Below are 25,854 nucleotides of genomic sequence, written 5' to 3' on the forward strand. Positions count from 1 at the left end.
ATTTAAATCGTGAAAAACTTCTTCAGAACTCAATTTAGGGAAAATTACTCTGAGACCTTTTTTGTGTCTTGCACATTGCACTCCATATGTTTTGATGCAGAAATGTTCCTTGGAGTCTAAATAGTAAGAAAAAAGCTTTTTTAAAATTTTCTATCGAGCTAACCAAAAAACTTAAAGGAATGCAAACATTTTTTGCGATTTGCCATGAAACCCAAACGAACATAAGATTTTTTTTCATAGAGAATATTCACCAAACATGTTGAATTGATTTTAGGATTTCTCGGAGAAGAAACATAGTTTTTTTAAGAAACCGCTACTAATGTAATTATAAAAAATTATCACGCAAGATGACATAACCTCAAAACTGTTAAAAAAGGGTATTTTTGATTTTCTAACGGTAATATCTCAAAAACTTGATGTGATGGAATTTTTTGGACTTCGGATTCGAGTTCAGCATACGAAAAACCATTAGAAAAGTATACCCTGACTTCTATAAAAAAAAACTTTTTGATTAGTGAAATCGAATTGGGCAGAAAAAATTAACAGACTTAGATTCGAATATCTGAAGATCTAAAAATGCCACTAATTTGATTGAAATGCCGTTAAAAAGAGGCATATTTCTTCTAAAAATAGAGCCATTATTTGAGTTTTTACCATTATTATTAACACAGTTATTAACAAAAACGTGTGAAAAAGTACGTAAAAGTACGTTTTTTCATAACTTATTAAGCTCATAAAAAACGAATAGCTCCATAGAAAATTTTAAAAAAGCTTTTTTATTACTATTTAGACCCCAAGGAACATTTCTGCATCAAAACATATGGAGTGCAAGACACTTCGAGTAGTGTCGCGTTCAAACGACCCGTGCTACGTAATGTAATACCAGTGCATTTCAAAAACAAAAATTAAATTTCGGAAAAATGTACAAATTTCTAGAGTAAATGCTATTAAGCTGACATTCAATGTACAAAGTCCATACACAATATTCAAAGCAGTTACTTGACGCTATCAAAATTGCTATGGGAAAACTATTAGGTATTGTCTTTTCCTATAGAAATTTGAAACGCTTTAAACCTGCACACAGATTTGTGTGGATATACCACCAAAATCCTTCCATTCAACGATAACGCACTTGTCCATATCTGATATCGTTTGCCATCCATCGAAAATTAATCGCTTTACTTTGATCCCTCTATTGTACTTGAAGTTAAACGGCTGTATGCTTTAATTTGGTTTCTTCATTAATCCTTGACCAGAGCCGTCTTTAACTATCCTGGGGCCCTTGGGCACACAAGAATTTGGGGCCCTTTTGGAAAGTAAAATTAGTACAATTGTTGGCTTAAAGGCAATGGTTATGGTTAAAAAGAGGTGCCAATATATCGTTTCATATAAAGTACCTATCTAGTGTCTTTATTATTGACAGGGGGTGCCAATAATACGTGCATCGAGACATCAATCGTTGCCACTGCCAATAATTGTACCCTGTATCCGTTATAAGTTTCAGTTTGAAGAATTGGAAAAAAGAGCTCAAACGGATTGATAGATTTGCTAAAAACTCGGACCAGACGTAATTTTCAAGAGCCGTTTTTTTTATTTTTTGCCTTTTTGTTTAAATGTCTCTTTTTCAACGGATATCTCCAATATAAAGTTTTCGAGATATTGGAATTTTCTCAAAAACGGATAACGATTTTGCTTTAAAAAAAAAAAATATGTTTTGCTGCAAATAAGGCCGCACTTTTGAAAGAAGAAAAATATTTTTTGGACCGTTATTAACGGTACCTACTTGCCATAGAACTGATTTCTTAATGAAAACGACATAACCGATTTTAATTAATTTTTTTTTTAAAACAATTTTTTTGAAAGTTATTTAATTAATCTTATGTGTCAATCTTCAAATACGAGAGCAATTCGCAATTCAAATTAAAACCATTGTACCATGGCGTTTTCCATTGAACCAAAACATTGATGTACCGTCGACGAGCCGGCAATAGTTTTTCTCAAACGTTTTACAACGGAAAAAGAATTGATGTTTTTTGCCAACGAATTGATTCTTTTTCGTCTTTTAATACGAATCTACACATATTTTTACACTGATTTTAACACGCACTACAAATTTGACAGTTTTGCAAACTTCAAACGAAATTATTATTTAAGGAAAAAGATAATGGAAGAGAATTCGTTGTTTTTATTAATAAATAATAAATAATCTTACCTACAGTGGAAAAAAAGGTATTTTTCTTGTTTTTTGAAAATATTATTGTCTTATTTTTTTTTTTTGAAAATTGGCGCATACAACGCCACATAGTTTGTTTTCTTTTTTAAAACATATATTTTCCGTATAGGTGTAGAAAAAAATGTATTTGATTGTTTGGTTGCCATATAAAAACTAAAAATTTTTGGTAGATGGTCTGACCGACAAAAATGTTTTGAGAATATAATATTCGTTCCTTCGAGGCCCCCCTGAGAATGGGGGCCCTGGGCACGGGCCCCGTGTGCCCTTATGGTAAAGACGGCATTGTCCTTGACAGCTTTTCAGCTTGGCAACCATGCTGACTGGCTGCCAAGCCGAGTTGCAAAGGCATTGAATACACTTACTTAAATGCTGATGCCATTGCATTGCTTTTCTCTCCGGAGAACAACGTCGTCGGTTGTCATCGTGCGTCGTATGCATTTCCTTCCTAATGCTTCGATTGGGAACACGGGATGCTTCAAAATGCACACAAAAAATACAAGGCATCACGCTCATCACGCGTATAATCGTCACCGTTGTCGTCATCGTCAAATTGCACCGCCCCAAAACATGCCACTCGAGTTTGAAACAATATAGGCTCGGTTCCGGTCGCTAGGGAAACATTCATTTTGGAAGCTGAAAACTTGTAACACAATGCCAAGCTGGGCCGAATCAGGACTTTGGAGCTCTCTGGGCTGAGGGACTTGTACGAACTGCGTGCCTATATAAAGAAGTGATTTATTGAATTTTAATTGTCACTTGGTCCCGGGTACTGTTTCGCTCTTGTCCGATGGTTTTGGTGTGCTCCTTCTTGTGTTGTGTGCGGTCGGTAAATGGGTGGAATTTCAAATTTCCCGTCATCGCGTCGTGGAAATGCACTTCCGTTGCTGCACCAGCAGGAGCAGGAGCAATATAAAGCATCCTGTTAGATCGAAACTACACACAGAGTTTTGGTTTTGGTGCAACGGGAAAACCAGGGAAATGCCATATTCACTGGGTTCTGTTGTTGTGGGATTATTCTTCTATACGCTCTTCGCCGTTATGTTAGTTCTGCTGAACAAGATTTATCGCTTTGGTTGAGCGCAGTGACGTTTCGCTTTTAATTGAAAATTTCTTTTGCTTTTGGGTTAAAATTTTGTTTGATGTTTCCGCTTTCCGCTTTTAGCTGTTTCACTTGCTTCGTTTAAAGCCCCGGCTCTCTTCCCTCCGAATTCGAATCCGCCATTACCTCCCACTCTTTCGTGCGGTTTAACGCAAATAAATCTCCATATTGTGGTTGCGTTCTCTGTTTAATAAATTAAACTCTTGTCAATGTTTTGGACTTATTTCTTCCGCTTTAGCTTTTCGTGTACTTTTTTCGTTGGTTCTTGTTGTTGTTGTGTATTTTTTTTTTCGCCGCCATTGTTGTTTTTGTTTTCTTTCTTTATTTTTTTTTTTTGTGAAAAAGGAAGGAGAACTAGGTCCCGATGTAATTAATTCCATGGCATAAGTGCTTGTCACTGTAGCGGGCGTGGGAACGGCTTTCCACAAAAACTCACACACACACACACATAAAATTTATATAAAGGAAAACAATATGAAGAAGGCTCGTCGTCCTTGGAAGAGAAAAGTGTAATTTTAAGCCGTCCGCCGTGATTTATTGCTGTTTGTATTGATTAATTTTCGGGGATAAGATTGTAATAAATTTGAATTGATTTAGTAGAGCCTAGCCAGGAAATCCTCTTTTGAAGAAGGAAACGTGCTCTTATTTCGGCTGGTGGATATTTTGGGCGCAAAATGTTTTGTAATACCAACCTCGTCCTACGGATATTAGCTTTTATACATAACTTGGTAAGGTTTTTGCTTTGAGAGCAAGCACATTATTTCTTAAGAAACTTAACGCATAAATGGATAGCATTTAATAACGGAACCTCGTGTTGATTTTTTTTTTGTTTTCATTTTTAATGGAAGTCAAGAAATCAGTAGAACCTATAATACACCATCTCTCACGAATAGAAGGAGTGTCAGTGGGATTAATAGATTGCAGAAGGTGCGTATAGATCCAAGATAAAGCAAAAGTTGGTAGGTATTTTGTCTTTAATTTGTGTTTGGAGAATTTGAAGAAGTGGAATTTTTGTTTAGGAAAGATTTAAGTCAAAAGGTGATAGTCTAAAAAAAACGTTGATTAATTCAAAATTAGATTAACTGGATGTGCCATCAAGATGACTAAGAAAACTTGTTTTTGTATAGACTCTGGAGGTCTATTTGACTGATGTCATGTTTCAGAACAGAAGATGAATCCTGAATTTTAATTAACCTTAATTTCTTATAAACTGGTTAAGCAAGCAAAGAAATATTTGACTTCGCACTAAGAAGATTGATAGAGTTCTAGAATTATTCACTGTGATTATTGACAAAGATTTAAAAAATCAGTAATCCTAAATGACTTTCCTTATTTTATAACTTGAAACTTTAGAGACGATATTTATTTAAACGTAAGGTTCTTGAAGGACATGTATAGTATAAAATTTTCAACTTGAGATGACACTAATATAAGTACACGATATTAAGATGATAGTAAATGCGAAAAAAATAGGTGCTATATATCTCTGTCTATCTGTAGAAGGAGATGATAAAACTTTTTCAAACTTGTTTGGATCGTTTTTTTGGAAAAAAAAAGTTTAATATTCTCAAAAAAGGCTCTTGGGATTTAAAAAAAAGTCATGTATGTAGATAGGATACATAAAAAATATGAAAAAAACGTTCCTCGTTGGTTATATGTAGGGTGGGTAAGCTCAAATATTTGCTCAAATGACAAATCGAATTTCAAAGATCTTTGTAATACAACGGCTTTTTTATAACTATTATATAATTTTGAAATACCTACATTAGGGTGGGTAAAAAAAAAATCGAAATTCGTTTTTTCGATATTGTACTCCTAAAAATCGATTGCTAGACACCTCTAGAATATAAACAAAAAATATGAGCTCTTTATATTAATGAAAAGGTCCTCCGCTTCGCAATTTTCCATTTTTACATCAAGCTTCTACGAAAAAAAAATCATTTTTTTAGTCATTGACTTTTTAGCAAATTTTTTTTACATATTCTTGTAGAAAATTGAACGCTCTACAAAAAAGGCCTTACGCATTTTTTTCAATTATCTAACCATTTAGTAGATATTTGAGGTCCAAAAATCGAGAAAATCTTTTAAAATTCGATTTTTGTTCTTAATTTTGTAACAAAATGAAAAATTATAATAATCAAACGCGCATGACATATTCTTGTAGAAAACAGATTGCTCGGCAAAAAAAGTCTTATTAACTGTTTTCATTAATCTAACCATTCTAAAGATATTCGAGGTCAAAGTTAAAAAAAATTATAAAAACAATTTTTACTTTTAAAAATTTTCCAATTCATTGAAACTTCATTATTTTCAAATTAACAAGATGTAGTCTTGTAGGGGCTTAAACGTTCTACAAAATATTCCTTGGCATTAAATTGATTGCTTTAACCGTTTAGAAGATAGAGGTGTCTAGCAATCAATTTTTCGGAGTACAAAATCGAAAAACCGAATTTCTATTTTTTTTAGAATAAGTTTAATTTTTCTTGCCAGATTCAATCAAGGCAATGTACTTCTTATTGAGTTAAATCAGCGTTATTTACCACATCAATGACCCAAAATATAATTATTTTTAACCTGGATTTTTTTATGTTTAAAATGAAGCTGATGTATTTCTAAAGTTTTTTCATTCGTTTAACATTTAAAAAAAATATTGCACTCAAGTGTAAGGGGAATTAGCAGAAGCGACACTGAAGTGGAAATATTAACTTTGACTTGAATTGGGAATTAATAAAAAAAAAAAACACAAAACCTTATGTCAAAAATGTTTCCTATGAAGATACAAATCTAATCTTCTCCCAGAGCATATCATTTCCATTAGGACAAACTGACTATTAGATTCATTCTATAAAATGTTTGCTAAAATTCAAGTGCTATTTTTTCTTGCTACACCTCATCATTAAATAGAAGTCACGTTGCACACCTAATATCACATATGAATCCACAACAAATCTCAGGTTTTTATAAACAAAAACTTCAAAAATGGCTTAGGGTCACTGTGGTGTATGCGTAACATTCTTTTTTCATTGATTGACTACATAGTATGTTCTATCTCAAAAAATAGAATTACAGAGCTCTCTTGGAAAACACCGCGGCTTATGATTTTAATATATAATATAACGGTTTCTTTTTTAATGTACTAAGATAGAAAAAAAAAACAAGTTACATCTGTGTTCGCAAATGCGATTTTCGTGTAAAATGTCTATAAACGAAACTTTGTTATTTATTGAAAAAAAAAAAAACTTTTTTAATTGAATATCTTTTGATTTCATTTGATTCCGTTACGAAAAATGGAAAGGCGGTGTGAAAAATTGTAATTATATAAAAAAAAATTATATGACCACGTTATTCACAGTAAGTGCAATTTTTTTAAATGTGTTTTTTGTTTTTTTCAATTGAGTAACTTAGATGTAACTATTGTTTCGATTAAAAATCATTTAAATTTAAGATTAATTTTATTACGTAGCAAATTTTTCAAAACATTTTTACTTTTTTTTTGTAAAGACGGATTAGTGAGTGTTTTAAAATTTCTTGTTTTGGGTAGTAAATTCTAATTATTTAAAAATACCATACCAATTTGTTTTATGTTTGAACATTTTTGTTCATAGTTCAAACGGCTTTAATTGTTTTAAAGATTTTTTTTAGATATTTTTAACTGAATTTATTACTATAAATTAAAAAAAAATGTACTAAGAGTTTTCTATAACATCAAAATGAAAAAAAAAATTGTTTTTTCTTATCAAAAACCGCTCCTAAAATTTTCAAAAACTTACAAATGCAAAAATCTTTATTATACAAACATTTAAAAAAGTGTTAATTTCAAAAAGAACTTTTTTCATTTCATGTAAGATAATATAATTGATAAAATTATTGTTTTTATTTTAAAAAATTAGTCTTTAACATTCTAAGCAAATTTTATCATAAGAGAAAGTATAACGTACGTACCCAATCCCAACCGTGCATTTATTTTTCAAAGGTCCCAAACAGAATCATTTTTTTCCCACACCAAAACTTTACCTATTCAATTGTTTTTATGTAAGGGAACGTTTTTTTGCAAGGCCTCTAATTTGTTGTTGATTGTCAAATTCATTTCTATGAGCTGTGTTTAAGCAGCTATAAAATTTAATTTTTAAGTTTCGCTTGAAGTAAAAAAAAAAAGATGTGACTTTGTCTGCCAAAATCCATGCATACAAATTTTTCTAACGAAGCTGATTTAAAGAAATGAGATTAATTTACATATCTGAATTAAAACTTAGCTTCAATTAGAAATAAACTTTAAAAAAATAATTATGGTTTTCTATGGTTTTCCACTATTCATTAGAATTCCTTGATAAACTTCAGATTTTCTGGACTGTTTTTTAAAAAACACGATACCTACTCAAATAATTTAAGCAATATTTTTGTTTACATTTCTTGGAAATTGGATTTATTTAGTTGAGATTGGTATGAGTTTCGAAGTCTTATAAATTTCATAGTCTGATCTCCAAAAATACCTTTAACTAATTTTTTACTGAGAATGGCCATTTTCAAAACAATAAAGACTAGCCAAAAAATAATCAAAAGGAGTGTGTTATTCTTACAAAGAAGTCCTTCCAAACCTAAATTTAAATTAAAGGACATTCACATCATCAATTTCGAACATAAAAATATCCTTTTCCTCTTATTTGACAAAAATACTCATCAAGAAAAATAAGAAACAAAAACAAAAAATGAGCACAACATTTCCTGCTTGAAATGTGTTCACAAAAAGATTTCACCAAGAGATTCCATGACACCATATAATACATATTATATAAATACCCAAACAATCAAAGCCATCAGACGACTCCTTGAGAATAAAAAAAAAAAAAAGAACTCATCGTCGTCGGCAACTTAAGAATCATCACTCCCACTGGATTGAATTTGTCAAATAATTGTCAGGGTGTGTAGTGTGTATGCGTGCGAAGGTATAAGTTTGTGTGCTAAGTACCCATCACCATAACTACTTGAGACTTTTCAAAAAAAACCTTCTTATACAATCTTCCTTCTTTTCTCCAGCCCTGTGGAATGTTCATTTGTCAAAGGAAACAAATCGAAGACAAGAAGCGCAACAAAAACAAAACAAAAATGAAGAAACTGTCGGCATTAGGATATCCCACCCTCATGTCTGACCCAAATCTTCTTTTTCTTTTGTATCCAAAAACTTTTTACTATATTTGCACGTCTATAAGGACTCTTTGTCAATTTCTGTTGTTCTGCTGGGGGTTTTCTTGGCAACCAGCAAGGGCACACCAGCAACAGAAAACAGCAGATTTGTCGCCCTCAAAATCATGTTTTTCACTAACAACACATAGTTTTGCGGTCTACATGTTATAACAATGACATCGGCAGCTAAAACAACACCAAACAAACACATTCACCACATCCATGGACACACATCCTCTGATGGCCTGGGGTATCCTTGGCACTATACAACAGAGAAGCCCTGGTTGACAAATAACTACAATCAGGGTCAATTTTATGGGGTGAGGACGACGACGACGGTAAAGGTTGATATGGGCTTGGGGTCAATCGTAAAAGTGTCGCTCACTTCAATTTCGACCAACAAACCGCAAAACAGGAAAACCATCACCATCATCATCGTCGTTCTGTCCTGTCCCTCCATCGTCATCATCATCATCATGGATGACCGCCTGGCAATATAGAAGCCAGGAGAAGCCGACTTCGGCTTCTATATGTCCCAGACGAAGAGCTCTCTGTGACAATAAAAGCCACAACAATACAACAACCAAGGGCAGACCATTAAATCCATGTCCCCATACAGATCCACCTCCTACATTTCTATACCCATAAATACATAAAACCCGAGTCCCGATTCTGGACACAATAACTTGTATAGAAGAGAGAGGATATAAGGAAGAATTACTTCATGTCCATCTAATGGCTTCCGTAAATATATCTCCACCATAATGGGCCAATATTTTCCCTTCCGAATTCCTCAACACATAGGCGGATTTAGGGGGGGGGCACGGGGGCACGTGCCCCCCCCAGAACTTAAAGTTCATACTTAAAGGAAATCAAACTATAAGAGTTTTAAAAATATATGAATAATAACAGAAAGAACTTGAGTAAAATTCTTGTCTATTTCTGGCTGAAAATGCGAATTGTTTCATCCCTTTCCCATGAAAAGCTCCACCTCACAAATAAATAAACGATTTTTCGATTTAAAAAAAAGTGAATTTTCAAAGTGATTTTGGTGAAAAATTTTGATATGGACATCGAATGACATTGAATGATATAAAAAAAATAATTGTACCTATATGCAACTCTATTTTTTCATACAGAGGGGTTAAAAAATTTGCACTTTTTTCGTTGTTTTTTTTCAACATTAGTGTTTTTAACACACGGAACACGTCACAAAATTGCATAAACTATACATTATAGAACTGCAATATATGTAGAACAAACTTGCATTTCAGAAGTTTGCCCAAGTTTGCACCCCGAAAATAAAGACCCCTTGAAAAAAAACTCCTCAAAAGCGACCCTTACTTATAGATTTTTATAAATATTATTTTATTGAGAAAATTTCTCCAGGGATACCTCTAAAAATATGTAAAAATAATAGTGTTCCAAATTTCAAAAGAATCGGTGCAGTAGTTTTGAAGTTATGAGGAGCACCGGCGTTGAAAACATTAGTTGTGGGGATAACGATTTAAAGTTTTGAACTCTGGACTAAAAGACTAAAACGTTCCTAAGGGTAGTATTAAAATACTTATAACTTGGTCAATTTGGCTCCAAGAGACCTACGATTTGAACACAATATTCTTGAGGTATAAAACAATTTAACCCCTTGTAGCCCCATGTGACATTTCTGTAACAAACCGAAAAAGATTGCAAAAAAGCTCTACAAACTATTTTTTTTTTCTTTTGAAGCTTCTAATATTATAATCTTTAAGTATTGCTTTATCGAAATAGTACTTCAAATTTCTAATAAATAGCACCAATAGTTTTTAATTGACAGTTAATGTTGAAAGTTGGGCTTTTTTTGAAAATAAGCAAATTTGTATAAAAACTACGAAATTCAGAAAAAAAAATAGTTTTTGTTAGTAAACCCCACGGGGTTTTATTTTTGGATTTTAGGAAAGTGCCTAAAAATTAATATTAGATAGTTTTTGCTTGAATTTTTGAATTTTTATATAAAAATAAATTATTTAAACTTTTTTTTACTCCCAAAATATCGAAATAACTAAGTAAATAATGACTTTATTGAATTTTTAAAAAATACGTGTTTTATTAAAGATAAAGGCCAATCGATTGACTTATTAATTTTTAAATTTACGACCTTGGGTTACAAAAGGTTAATGCAAATAAAAAAAAAAAACTGGGTTTCCCGGCAAAAAAGTAGGATTCAGTTTTTTTGTTATTCTTAGGAACTTTAATATTTATTAGAATGAAGTCTTTAGTATTTGACTAAAAACTACTAGGTCATTAACTAATGGTATAATTATGTCCATAATATTGCAAAATTTTATACAAAATCAATTAAAAAACGTAAACATTTTTTTTTTTCAAAATTTCATCTTTAAAACTTAATTTCTCAAAATCTATTTGGTGAAACAACTTAAGTCAAAAAATTAAACAAAGAATAGATTACTAACTTTAATATAGCACAGAATTGTACGTGCATTTTCTGATTTTTTATATTTTTTTTCTTCCGGCTAATCCAGGAGTAAGAGGGTTAGCACTTAAGTGGCTTTTACTGTAACAAGAAAATGAAAATTTTTCCTTCCGAATAACTTTTTGGTCATTTGGTACCTATTTGATGTGGGAAATGTGCCTAAATATTTTTGGCCAGGTTTTAGACCACTGTGGGTCGTTAAAATTTTCTGCTTGTTAGTCAGTCGTATGGTACTTCACTTTATTTCTAACTGTTATTGCTGTTTTTTTTTGCCAATCCGTCCCTTGTGCCCCCCCCAGAAAAAAATCCTGGATCCGCCCCTGCCTCAACATCACACACAACAAAACAGAGCACACTTACTTTATACTCGTTTTAGTTATACAGAGGTCCGATTTGAGCGGGACAACGTCTCGTCTCTAGAAATAGTCGTTATGCCAAAAAGGATTCGAAGAAACAATGAACCACACATACTCGTCGTTATTTCGTATTTTTGGACAAAAGAACGGATATAGAAATAAAAATTGAAGAGTTTCCTCCAACAGAGAATTGGAATATGCGAAGAGGGTTGAAGGGTTGGAGAATTGGGGCTAGCCAAAGACTGTGCTCTCAAATCCTCATTTATGTATACTCACGAAAAGCAGAGACTACATCGTCGACGATATTTCAAAACGGATGCAAGTTGTTGCCGAAGTTAGTGTGAAAAGGATTGTACACATCACATACACTGAATATACACAACTTCAACCTCAATCTCCTCTACCTTCTGCCTGTTCCCCATCTTTTTTCGTCAGACTAATCCACCCTTTTTCTTTTGTGATGACAAACGGAAAGTTTTCATCCCTCGTTAAATTAATTTATCTAATGCCCCCAGCGGCGACAATGCTGGGTGGTTCTCTTCTATTATCTTCGAATTCATTCATATACTAAACGAGTTGACTCTATTCTTCTTGAATTTCATCTTTTGAAGAAAAATAAGAATGAAGTGCTGCAGAAATATGGAAGTTGAAATAGTTACCCTATTTTTTGTACTAAGTCGACTTAGGTTAATGAAGATTTTTGAAGTGGAATCTATTAATATCTCTTATTGTCTAGACTAGACAAACTAGATAACCTTAAATTCATTAAGTGAAATTAGTCGCTTTGATACCAAAGCGTCCTAGTAACCTAAATGTTTAAATTAGGGAAAATTTTCAAAAAAATAATTTTTGGTTCAAAAAAATTAATTTTTTCAATTAATTTTTTGTTTGTAGCAATGTTTTTGCTTCTGTCGATTAAATTACAATTGTTAGGTACAGATTCAAAAATTAATTTTTTTTTATCTAGCCGGAGTAAAAATAGAAATTGAACTTTTAAGGAAAAAAATTTAAAAAATCTTGACCGTACCACAGCCATTTGGCTGAAAATTTCGGCGTCCTCGCCGCACCACGACTGCATCACGTCCGCACCATATAATTTTGTATGAAAAAATCGCGCACCATCTAATATATAAAAATCTCATGTCGCAGTGTTTGTTACCAAACTCCTCCGAAACGCCTGGACTGATTTTTATGAAATTTTGTACACATATCGGGTAGGTCTGAGAATCGGCCAACATTTATTTTTCATACCTCTAAATTGTTAGGGTGGTCCAGCCAAATTTTGTATATCTTCTTGGAACGATCTTTTCGAAATTTTTTGTGTATGTCGAGAATTCTGAGAATCGGCCATTTGACCAACATGAATTTTCATATGATAAAATGGTTAGGGTGGTCCAACCAAAATTTTTTTTTTTTGGAACGATTTTTATGAAATTTTGTGGGTACATCTGGTAAGTCTAAGAATCGGCCAACAACTATTTTCATACCGTAAATGGTAAGCGTGGTCCACTCCAATTTTTGTTTAACTATTTTTTCAACTCTTGCCTTTATATGGTTTTCAAGGGGTTCAAAAAAGTTAGTTTTCCAACTCATATGAATAGCCTAAATTCGTAATATTTCATATTCTAAATACAGAAACTTTAAGCCTACAAATATCAATCTTGATAATGCGATCAATAGAACTCAAAAAACACATTCTTTTATTAATAAAGACCTGTATTTTGATATTGTGATCCGATTTTTTTTTTTTTTGGAAAAGATTGACATACTCCAAAATTGAAAGTGAATAGCAGAAGAAGTGTAACGAAGTCCGTCGGATCAGCTAGTGATTCATAATGTTGGATTATTGAAAAATAAAAAAAAAAACTACCGACTGCTTCTCAGATTCGAACCCGAGTATGTGGAACACTTGCAATTAGAAGTCCAACTCCTTATTTCCTTAACTACTCTACCATCAAGTCATGGCAATTTGTTGCTAAGGTCAAAATAACTTTGAAGACGACATAAACATTTGTATAAGTACGAGAATAGAATTTTTGATCATGGTGCGGCGCGGCGGTCGTGCACAGAATTTTTTCATTTAAAATGAAAATGTGCGGACGTAGTGCAGCGGTTTAGAAAATTTTGATTATGGTGCGGACGTGGTGCAGCGGTGGTGCGGCGGCCAAAAAGTGATGCGGACGTGGTGCAGCCGTAGTGCGGTGAAATTCCATTTTTACTCGTGAAGATTTCAAATTAGTTGCAAACTTGGTTTGGATTATTGGATTTAAGAAAATCTTTTTTTTTTAATTTTGTAGTTTTTAAGTAGTTATTGAAATTTCTTATAAAATTAAACTATAAATATTCTTTTATGAATAAAAAAAAAATTAAAACCAAGTCAAAAGAAGATTGCAAGCTCTCCGAGAGTGGAAGTTAACTCTAAACCCTTAATACGATAATTGGTTATACGATAATTGATTTTCAGTGGTAAAAACCATTGGTAAAATCAATGGTACAGTGAAAGAAGTATCCATTTTTTGAAACTCTTTGGTCCACGGGTATGATTTTGATCTTGAATTCTTAAAGATTTTAGCCTTTTTAGGAAATTTTTTAAACTTAATTTTCGCCTTAAATAGTTTTAAAATTCAAGAAAAACTTACAAAATTAATGTTTTTTTTTTTTAAATTATCTTTTCTTGCATTTAGGCTAATGTTTATTGAAAAAAAATATTAATAAATGGTTCCACAACAGTAAATTTGGTTCGTTGTACACTCAATTTTTTTTGTGTGTGCCAGTGTAATTTAAGAACAAATTAATTTAACGTAATTCTTCTTAGTCTTATATATAAGCAATATTTCATGAAGTCTCGAATTTTTTTGAACTATAGAAGCAAACTATTTATTCCTTAATAAAACAACTATAACTAATCCTACTTCTTGCAGTTTCTCATTAAATTTTTCTTCTTGTTAAAAAATAATTATAAAACCTTACAATACCCTATAGAATAGAAGGCAATTCAAACTTTATAACAATAAGTCCTCCGGTAACCTGGTAACCCGCTCTCCCCAAATAGAACGCTCACCCTTGTGCGATTTGTGTGTGTACCTTTGGTTGAAGGTACATTAAAACAATTGCTTCTCTGTGTGTTAAGTTAGATTTAATGGAAATAAGGAACAAGCATCCCCGTATTTCATTTCCTATATCCTCTCTATCCACTTTGCTCTCTGTTCCAGACAGCCTATACTTCTTCTTACCAACTTTGTGTGTGTTCGTTCAGTTACATGTTATACTGAACTGACGAAGACTAGGTAACTCATGTGAGCCTACAATTACATTTGTGTATGATCTTGAAGCAACAAAAGCATGAAGCATCCCCCTGCAATAGATTTATCTTTGAACTCATATCTGCTATCTATCTTTTGAATTCGTTTTGCAATGTCACCTTCCTTGGATACCTTTATCCTAGTTAACTCGGTGGCGTACGGTTCGGCGTGTCGGAGAGAGGTTTTTACCTTGATGAAATAGCGATATGCGCTGTTGAGTATCGTGTGTTGTCTCTAGTACAGTACACTTTCATGTACCTTACCTACAAATACGCTAGCAAACTAGAGTCCTTTTGTTTTTTTGAGCTTGTTCATTCATTTAAGTGCGGTGGAATAATAAAAAGTGTGGCAGGGGTGTTTGTCAGTACCACTCCCGACCTCACAATCCGCATCAACCCCCCCCCTCCCCCATGGGAACAATTAAATTGGATTTTCCAAGGAATCGCTGCTGCTTCAGTGAATTAGTACTAATGCTATGCAAGATCCAAGCTTGCGATGCCGCAGTTTATTTAGGTTATGAATCGGCATAATAATTTCTTTTTTTTTTTGTCTTGTTCCCTTGTTTTTGTTGTTGTATTTGGTTTTGTGAGAGTCGTGTGTCTTAAAAGGTGGTTGGGGGTGGATCTGTGCGAGGATTTGAGGTTAAAATGAAATGTAGGCCATTTTTCTTTGTTATCTCTGTTTTTGTGGGTTTTGTAATTAGAATTTCCATTTTGGAAACATAGGCTGCTATACCGCCGCTACCAAATATCTACAATATATTAAAAACCGCACAGTATTATTCTCTAAAGAAAATTACTTGAAGCGTAAAAAATGATAATGGGAATAATAACAGAAACAAAAGCAAGAACAAGAACAAAATTATAAAAGCGAAATCAATTAGGAAATACATTTCGGTTGACTGGAATTTAGATAAATTCTAATATTTTGTTGCTTAATTCTTTTAATATTTATTTCTTAAGAAAAAGAGAAACCAATTTATTGGGTAGATATCAGAGTTTATTTTGTTTTTCGTTTAAGGCAAATGTAATACCTTGGTTGTAGGATATTTATGAAAAGCTTATAAGGAAGTACGAGAGACTTAAGGAAGTACATTTATTCAAATATAAAAATTTTATTTGTTTTCTTGGATTTATGTTTTTAAATTAAAAGTTTATAAAAAACATTCTCCGTAATCAGAAATTCTTTATAATTTGTGTTGAGTAATTCAATCTTCGTGGAACATTGCAGGAAATAGCAATTCTAAAGAGATCAACATTTTTATTAGAAGATTGGATGCCTTATCGGTATCTTGCCAAACTAAAGCAACATATTTATCTACTAATTTTTAATCAACAAAATTATAATTTACAGATCTTCATTTCGTTTATTTTAAAATTAGGTTCGCTGCTTGTATGCCAATATTTAAGAATAAATTGTAATGGGACTGACATCTATTTTGGAAACTACACGGAGAAATAAGACATGCTAAAAACAAATGAAATCATCATCATCATCATATAATAAAACGGCAAACACTTATTTTGTGGTACAAAATACGCGGCCCACAAAAACCGAAGGGGCATAAATTATATACCGAACGATAGGAAATTTTATCTAGATGTGCAGAATGTATACTTTTTTTTATTTTTTTTTACCGAAATAGATAAAAATAATAAATTAAAATTGAGAAAAAAAAAACAAAAACAAATGTGCTGAACCACGCCCTCTCCCTTCAGTAAGTGGAAACTTCTAAAAGCAAAGACGAGAACCTTCGAAGACATTCTCGAATTTCGAATAAAATTAAGTGTTGCATATTCTTAGTAGTAAATTAAGTAATTTATATAGTGTGCTTATTTGAGCATAAATAAAAGTTACAATTGGCACTCGAATTTTGAGTGCGGGGTCGGCTAGTCTGTATTAAACTAAATGCATTTCTGCATGATTGTTTGCACATTTTAAAATAACAGAACAGATCTTCTTAATGTCTTGCGACTAAACAAAGCATCTACATTGAAAACCCGAGTTTAAACGGAATTCCACCCCACCACCCCTGCACCACGAACGCACCATTTTAAGATTAAGATTTTGTACTTACTTGAGAAAACGCTTAATTTGGCATACCTTGACCCACGTAAATGCTAATTTCTTTGCTAATACTTTTGCTAGAAACTTTGTTATGGTTTTCATTCTTAGAAGAAATATCATTCTTTGTATCTGCGTTTAAAAAAATTGTATATCTTTTTTTATTGGTCAGCTATTATATATTCAAGGCAGTTCAATTTTTCTTGCCCATGATAATTTTTGACATTGATGTCGCTTCGAAAAATGCGTCTTAAACATAACGTTTTCTTACTTTATTCTAATGCAGATAATAATTTTGAATAAAAAGGTCAAAAGTTTGCTGAAAAACCCATACATTTTATGATACATACTTGGAAACACCTGCAACGGGTAAAATCTTAATAGAATGTGTTTTTTTTTTTTGCCATAGCCCATTTTTGGATTTCATTACGAATATTAATGTATTAATATTATTGCGAATTTTTATACTAGATCTTTGGGTGGATATTCCACTAGATATACTATACCTATTAACATCAAGATATGTGCGTACATGAATTGAGAAATATACTGAAGAGTTCGGTAATCTTTGAGTATGAAGAAATGGACCAGTTATCATTGGTCTTCAACATCTCCCAAGTATCAAACTTACTGTATTAACTTTTTTTTTTCAATGGAGAAATAAATGAGATTGTTTGTTTAACATAAATAAAAATTCTTGTACAGCAGTGAGAGCGTATTCATAAAAACAACAGCTGTAGCTACCTTAGCATCAATTAATAATCCTATTGAAATAAAAAAGGGCTCCAGCGAGCGTTCAAAACCAAGGAGGACCGTTTGAATTGTTCCAAGAATCCCAAATTTTTTATTAGAATAAACCCCATTTAATTTTCCTCTTATAAGGGACACAGTTTATAGTAAACAAACTATTTATTGGTTTATTTAACATTACCTAATTTTTTTTTAATTTTTTGGTCCGATTAATTTTTTCCTTTACTGTTTAAAAAAAAAATATGTCACTGAAAAAATGTATAAAATCTTATTATGGACCACTAAAGGCAAAAAACCCATACAATTTTAATACTTAATAAAAAAATTTAAGAAATAGGTTTGTGAACTTTAAGCATCCACTGTTGTAATCAATTTTGTTTTATTTTATTTAGGTGGTCATAGTTTTTGTTTTTAACAAAATTTGCAATTGACCAGTGCCGAAGCCTTCAAAAACATTAAAAAGTTAGAAAAAAATCATAGTAGGATGAAACCCCTTGGAAAAGGAGTAGAATAGATATGATAAAAATGAAAGGAAAAATAAATTACAGGCGAGCCGAGTTCGGGAAGTGGGTGGGTTGAGTTTTTAATGGTAAAAAATGGTATATCTCGATTTCCGGCAAAACTACAAATTTGTATGAAAAATTCAAAAAACCGAGTTTTTGGTTTTTTATTTTTATCTTTTTCAAAAATATGTTTTTTTTTCTACAAAATTTGGTGAAAATCTACCTTATTATGTCTCAAATACACAGTAATTTATTTGATTTAAAATATTAATTTTTTAACCTTATTTTGACTTAATATCAAAAAAACACCCTAATTTTCAATTGAAAATTCACGTGTCAAAATATCAGTTTTTTTTTTCAAAAAATCGGTGGGTAATTTATTCGTTAAAATCTCTTCTTTCTGATGGTGTAAACATAAATTTACATTAGTATACCATAGTACATATTCTCGGAAAATGGAAAAAATGAAAAAAGCTTAAATTCGAAATTTTTTTTTATCATCATTAACAATTTTGGCCTATTTATTAAAATTAACACTTTAATTACACAAAAACCATTAGATTTTATGTTACTTGATAATTTTGTCTGCAGTTTTTGTGAGAAGACTATTTTTCAAATATTGAATGATCCGAAATCGATCTGAAATTACTTTGAAAAATAGCAGTTACCTATAACTTGATGAATGAAAATTGAGGCGACCTGAGGAAATAATACCTACTGAGATGTTGCCTTGAGATCTCGACTTGTGTGATGACAGTGAATAAGAACTTCGCTTGAGCGAATGATTTACAAAATGTTAGTCATCGAAGTCTTGGATTCAATTCTTTCTTCTGTCTTAAAATGGAGAACAAATCTCAAATCTACCATATAAGCCAGTTTTATTTTTTTTATTAAGAATCATTCCCTGACATGAAAATTTATATATTGAAACTTCTAAAAACTTCTAAATGCAATTATCACTTTTTTTCTCGCTTAATATATTTGTTGACAATTTCGGTGTCATTGAAATGCTAAAAACTGAAAAATTGTCTAGATACGGTCGAACAAGATATTGTCGAAATATTTACTTTTGTAGAAACTTTTTGCTTCTTTGAAAACATCAAAGAAATTAGTGCAAAGGAATGAAAAGGGTTACAGCGACAAATAAATTGCCTTTAATAAACAATCCAAAATGAAATGTTAATATTGTACTAAGTTCTTGAGTCTTGACCTGAATTTAAACGAAGAAAATCTTTATTTAACAGATTTACTACAAAAAACCTGTTGGAAAATGGAATACTGCGACTAAGCCTTCTGATGAAAATTTACAGCAAAGATGTAAAAAAGAAAATAAAGTAGCCTTAAATAATATGTAATTATCTCAGAACCACTTAAATCAATGTTCAATTCCCAAACTTCCATTTTAATTCTTCAATATTCTTCTACAAACAAATTGTAGCCAGATTACTATAAGAACCTTAGGGAACAAAACTTCATTTAAATGTTCCATTAAAATTGTCCATGGATATATCCCTTCTCCCTTCAATATTAATTCGCCCTTAATCACAAATTCACAATCCTCATATAAAGCAAAATTATAAATATTACTTTAGGTCCTTGCTATAAACACATTTGATATCATATTTCTGATATCCTTGTAGCCACTTAATTAAAAAAGCCCTTGGTCCAAAATTGTGTTCAATATAATTTTGTTTTACAAAATTACAAGCAGGAAATTCAAAATAATAATGAGTATGTAGAGTATAGATGCAATTCACATAGGTATATAGAGTTACTAGATATTTAGATGTAAATTGAGGTAGAGTCTGTATAGGGTGATTGTATGGTTAATACAATTGTGCCTCAGGATTCAGCCACACCTACCACACAGGTCAAAATGATATTATAGTCCTTAAATTTGAATTCGAAACAGTACTAAATAATATAAAGTACATTTATATTAAAATGTTATTTGCAAAAAGGGATAAAAGGATACCAGATGAATGTCCTTTAGAGATAAAAAAAAGTTGTTAACTTCATTTGAACTAAAGTTAAATAAAAACAAAGTACCTACACTGTCTAAATACGTTCGTCCTTTTTTTTTGTATAATAAACCAATACCTAACCGTGATGGAAAAAAAAGTGACAACTCAGGGATATAAATAAAACCACCAAATCACCGAAAAAATCCTGTCTATTTGTATTCCCAAAAAATAAGTTTTTTTTTTTAACGATGAAAAATGTTATAAAAAAAAACTCACCTGAGTAAGTTGCGATGAGGCGTAATACGAAATCCTCGAGGGACACACTGATTCGGGTTTCGAGTATATCGTCTCTGCTATCTGGTCACCCATTGGCAATAGAGCTGTCGCATATGGTGATGGTGTAGGTGAACCACGAAATCCTAAAGAAAAAAGAAAAATTGGACAAAAAAAAACCACAAGCTTAGTGACACATTCAAATGAATATCCTGCGAATGGCATACGCGAAGGATATATAGGTACAGGAGCAAAATATTCAATTTCCTCCTCCATATAACCTCTCGTATGTTGTTCATTTTGACAAAAAAAAAAAAAACAGTTTTTTGTATAAAAGAAGACCACCTACTGTCAAATATATTACATGACTTTTTTGACTCTGTCAGCGGGAACTTATTCAGGCTGGCAATCGTTGCATATGATCCGCTGTTCACACTCGGTGGCCGTCCCAAAGGATCCAATCGTATAAATACATTTTGGTGGCTTCCGTAGGCAGCAGTTGTAAAGCTTGTACTATAAAAGATGAAAGGAAAAAAAAGGACCAAAAATGAAATGGATTTTCTTTGACAAAAAAAAATAGAATCCTTATTTCTATGAAATACCCTAGCTTCATTTAAAAAAAAAGTCAGCTATCTCCTTTATTTGTGTGTATATTGCCTGTCAGCTACAAAAATATTTTAGACTTTTTATCTCTCTGCCCCAAAAAAAAAATACACCTGTCAGACATTGTAAAGGTGTCAGAGAAAAGGAATTTAAATCCTGATTCTTTCGCACTTTATTACATGTCCTTGTCCTTACCTACTATGATACTATGACTCAATCCTTTTTTTTTTTTACTGTTTTTTGCAGAAAAAAAGTGATAACCGTGTTCTTATGGTCACAATGAAAAGTTAAGGATGGAGTTTTACCTGAAACTCTTCCTTTTTTCCCATGCTCCTCTTGTAATACAAAAGGAGAAAATTCGCTAAAAACTGTAACATATTTTTTTTTTCGTATTGAATCTGTAAAAAAAGAGACTTTTCCATTTGAATTTTAAATTTCCGCTCACGTCCTTCAATGTTTTTTTTTTTTTGTAGATATCCTGTCAGCCGAAATATCGTAGCGGGAGTTGAACTCATCCATCCATTGTCGTTGTCATCGTGACGACTATCAACAGCAAAAGAAGCTGAGCGAAAGAAATCCGGTTTAATTGAGGGTATTTATACAACGGTAACACGAAGAGCAACACCATGAATACTAAAGCAGTTAACTTTAAATACATAAAATTTTAGGTGGATTTCACCATTGAATTTGAATAAAACAGTCGACTTTAAGAATTTAAAATTTCAACAATTTTACTCTTTGAAAAAAGTTTTCATGTTGAAAAACAAAAAAATTACTCTGCGAAAACAACAAACTAATTAAATTCTTAAATGTGACAAATGGGGTAACCAAAATTTTTTATAGCCTTTAATGAAAGCAGTAGACAGAAGTTAAGCATGTTCAGCTTTAAAAATGAGAAACAACAAATGTTAATTTGACATGTGAAGTTTAAACATACTTAAGGAAATGTAGTGACTAGATAAGCATTGACGACGATTTGCTATTGGACATTTTCAGGAAATATTAGGGACTAGATATTTAGGCAACGTCATTTTCTGAACAGAAATTTGAGTAAATTGACTAAATTAGTTTGGATACTTCATTATTGTCAAATTTCGAAATTTTACATGAGAAGGAGCAGACACAAAATTTCACTTTACTTTAATTAAGAATATTAATTATAACCGATAGTGCACTTTTTACTTGTTTTTCACACGAATATATCTAATTCTGCTACCGTATTTATATAATTAAAATAAATTGCACGACTGGGGTCGCACGTACTTGCTCTCATGCTTAAAGTAACTATAATGTTAAAGCTTTTTATTCAAGAAATTTAAAATTTGATATTTTGAAGAAATTTCATAAGTAGTATAAAAAAATTAAATCGGTTTTTATAATTAATTAAACTCCGTAATACATTATCTTAAAAAAAAACAAATATGCCGTTTTATTTCTTGTATAAAAAGGTATTTTTAGAAAAAAATTTTCGAAAATTGTAGGAGCCGTTTTTTAAAAAAATAATTTTTTATATATAAAAATGTTTTAACATTTTTCAAAAAAAAAATTGGTATGCCATTTTGAAGAAATAATTAATTTACACATAAAAACTAAATTTCAAAATTTTTCATTGATCCGTTTTCAAAAAATTGATTTTTCAAAAAAAAATTTTGAAATATTTTTTAAAAAACCAAAAATGCGTTTTTTGAAAATTTTCTAAAATTTTAATATTATCTTTACTTACACACTTTTGTATAAAAATTTTCATTTAAATCGGGTTAATTTTGTACGAGATATTCAGAAACGAAAAAAACCGTTCTATGACAGGTACCGTTAATAACGGTACAAAAAATATTTTTTTTATTTAATAAGTTGGCTCTTATGTGCAGTACTACACACAAAAATTTTAATCAAAATCGTTAGAGCCGTTTTTGAAAAAAATTAACTTTTCTATTCCCGTTATATGGCAGGTACCGTTAGTTTTGGTCATAAAAAAAAAATTTCAATTTCCCCTCTAGGGAATCACCAAAAACTGCTAACTACCAAGTTTGAAGAAAATCACTTCACTCGTTTAGGCTGCAGCTCCAGATAGAGACAGACACACAGACAGACAGACAGACAGACAGAATTGCCGGACCCACTTTTTTGGCATTCTCCATCATCGTAATGTCATGTAAAATTGTTATCTCGAGTTCGATTTTTTTTACGAATCCTAAACTTGCCCTATAGTACCTATATCGCAAGTAAAAAAATCAGCTGTCATGTTGACAAAAAAAAAAACTTTCCTAAACTTTTAGGGAAAATTTTCTTGACTAACTTTTCAGTCAGTTTTCTGATAAAATTCGCTGAATTGGAAGAATTTTTTTTGACACTTAAATATTTAGTTGCTAACGTTTTTGAGCCTGCCCATAGTTTTGTAGAAACAATTCAATTCAGAAGAATTAGGTTACAACACAGCTATTGTTACCGCAGCCAAAATTTGTTTTGAGACCCCCAAGGGTGTAAAAAAAGATCCTTTTGAAAATTTCTCGATGTCAATTTGTCCGGATGTGTGTCGGTCTGTACAAGAAGATACAGCCTAAACGGGCTGATCCACTTCGAACTTTGTATGAAGCAGTTTTTGGATTCTGTACAGAGGGGTTTTTGGAATAAATTTTTTGTTAACAAAAAAAAAACGGTACCTGTCATATACCAAATTCAGAAAAGTTAAATTTTCTCAAAAACGGCACGTTTTGATCAAAAAAGTCAAGTAATAGTTTTTACACAATGTCTATCTTTTAATGAAAGAAGTTTTTTTTTTTTTTCAAAAATCGTTATTAACGGTACCTCCCTTAGAACAGTTTCCTTTAATTATTTCTGACTGTATCCCAAATTAATTGTTTAATTTAAACGATTTTTTTTTTCAATAAAAAAGCATTTATATTGTCTCATAAATCAAAAAAAAAGTTTTGAAAAAAATAATTTTTGGATTTAAAAAAATAAATTTGATTTATTTTTGAAAAATAGAATTTTCAAAAACAGGACATTGAATTTTTTTTGTAATTTTGGTTTTATGTGTTGATTGGCATATCATTTTTATTTTAAAACTTTCTTTTTCAAAAAATTATTTATAAGTTAAAAAAAAAAACGACTCTAACGATTTTGAATTTTTTTTTTCTAAAAATGCATCTTAATAAAAGATACGTTTTTGTGATATAAGAAGTTCAAAATAAATTTTTATCTGCGAAATGTGACGTCATAGATTTTTTTAACATAAATAGAAGAGACGTCAAAATTGTTTTAATTAAAAAAATAAACCATGAAATATCGTAATAAGAGGTCTAAAAGAGTGTTTTACTAATTTTGCACTTTTTGGACTTTGTTTTCATAATTTTTGATATTTATTTTATGGAATATGAATTATTGAATCCTTAATCTAAGATTCAACACCTTTTGACAGAATTAAGCCAAATTTCTATATTTTGTCGAGAAATGGCCGTGCAAATGAATTTTGACACCAAAAACCTCAAAAAGGGCCACTGTGCGCCGCCGCCGTACGAGCTTCCAATCAGGCACTGCTCGTTATACGAGTCGTTAATACATAGATTTAAACCAACATATTTACTTTTGATGTTTTTTGTGTAAAAAAAATTTGGTCTACACCATATCAAGATGAAACAAAGGCAGAAATAAAGTTTACCGGCCATTTGAAGTGCCAAAATTTCTCCAGATCTGGAAAAGTTGAGGGAAATTTCTGAATGTCATTTTATTAAAAAAAAAAATAATTTTTTTTTTAATTCAAAAATGTATTTTTTGAAATTTTTAAAAACGGGTGTGGATATATGGTTGAGGTATATGTATGTATGTCAAAAATGAGCCTGTTTTCTTTTTGAAAAAAATCTCTTCTTATTAGCCAACTGATTGGAGAGAAAAAGTTTTTGATCAACGGGTCTCACCAATAATCAAAAACTGGATATTACTGAACTTAAAAGATCCTGTTTTCTGTCAACTTAAAACTTCCCTAAAAATAAAATAAAAATTTTATTGGCATAACCCTAGCTGGTAGAATTCCCTTTTCAAAACTCTTTGAACATAAATCAACAAAAATATTCAACATTTAAGCGAAAAATTGCTGAAATTCCTGGCTCAGTTAAAAATATCTACCCATCGTTGTTATGGGAAACATCTTTGCTATCTAAAAATATACCTACCTACATTATATAAACCTATGTAAAAGTCTATCTCTCGTAGACACCTTTTTGCCAATTAAAATACTCACTGCAAAGAATCCTGACGAATTTGTTTTCTCGCCCGAACGTACATAGCACTGGCAATCAGTCCAACAACCAGAACCAAACCTAAAGCACAAGCTGCCGCACCTAGCAACGCCGGACCTTGGGATGGGGCTTGAGCTGGTGCCGGTGACTGATTGGGTGCTGGAAAAAGACCTATAGAAACGAAAAAAAGAAAATTCAAATGAAAAAACGAAGAAAAGTAAAATAAAACAGACAAACAAAATTGAATTAAGTCAATCTCCAGAGAGAGAGAGAGAGAATCGCCGGGAAACCGGCCGGCATCCGCAACATCCTTGCGATATCCTTACCTTTTAGGCAAATTTTATTGCGCTTGAAACCCAATTTAGTGTCATTCGTTCTGGGCGGACCTCGAACATGCATATTGATGCTAAGTGGTACTTGATCGGTTGCATTTCCCGTGCACGGCAGATGTACGGTGAATGTTTCTATCGTTTGTGGAACATAGCCCTTGGGCGGTATACTAAGGGTGGGCGCTCCTAGCGCCCCCTGGTCGGATTCGTACTCAATGGTGATTATGTATGGCAGCTAAGTGATGTTGTGTTCCAACAAGCCCCCGAAAATGGAAGAGAGAGAGGAAGAACGAAAGCAAATTAGGTTATGAAACAAGGGTTCTCTCACGTACCAGCAGTAGCATCAAAATATATTTGTGTAGCTGATGCAGACGTAGAGAAAGACGGACAGGAAGATAGGAGGAATTGTACAAATGGATTTGAGAGCAGGTTAATTTGGCACACAGACACAAGACATGCGGACGGAGCACTTGTATCTGTATCTATGAG

The 25,854-nt window shown here is 31.8% G+C and overlaps 1 protein-coding gene across 2 annotated transcripts in view; it reads right to left on the reverse strand.

Moving 5' to 3' along the window:
• LOC129920989 (tyrosine-protein kinase Drl) overlaps positions 1–25,854 on the reverse strand; it is a 67,109-nt gene that overhangs the window by 15,326 nt on the left and 25,929 nt on the right. Inside the window, exons 3-6 of one of the 2 annotated variants that reach the window (XM_056002581.1) lie at positions 25,363–25,600; positions 25,039–25,207; positions 20,548–20,711; positions 20,202–20,344 (exon numbers count right to left, since the gene is read on the reverse strand). In XM_056002581.1, coding sequence (XP_055858556.1) covers positions 20,202–20,344; positions 20,548–20,711; positions 25,039–25,207; positions 25,363–25,600 — 714 coding nt within the window. The remainder of the gene's footprint in view (positions 1–20,201; positions 20,345–20,547; positions 20,712–25,038; positions 25,208–25,362; positions 25,601–25,854) is intronic. The other variant, XM_056002582.1, reaches the window with a different exon arrangement.

The sequence above is a fragment of the Episyrphus balteatus genome, chromosome 1 (genome assembly GCF_945859705.1).
Source record: "Episyrphus balteatus chromosome 1, idEpiBalt1.1, whole genome shotgun sequence".
Classification (NCBI taxonomy): domain Eukaryota; kingdom Metazoa; phylum Arthropoda; class Insecta; order Diptera; family Syrphidae; genus Episyrphus; species Episyrphus balteatus.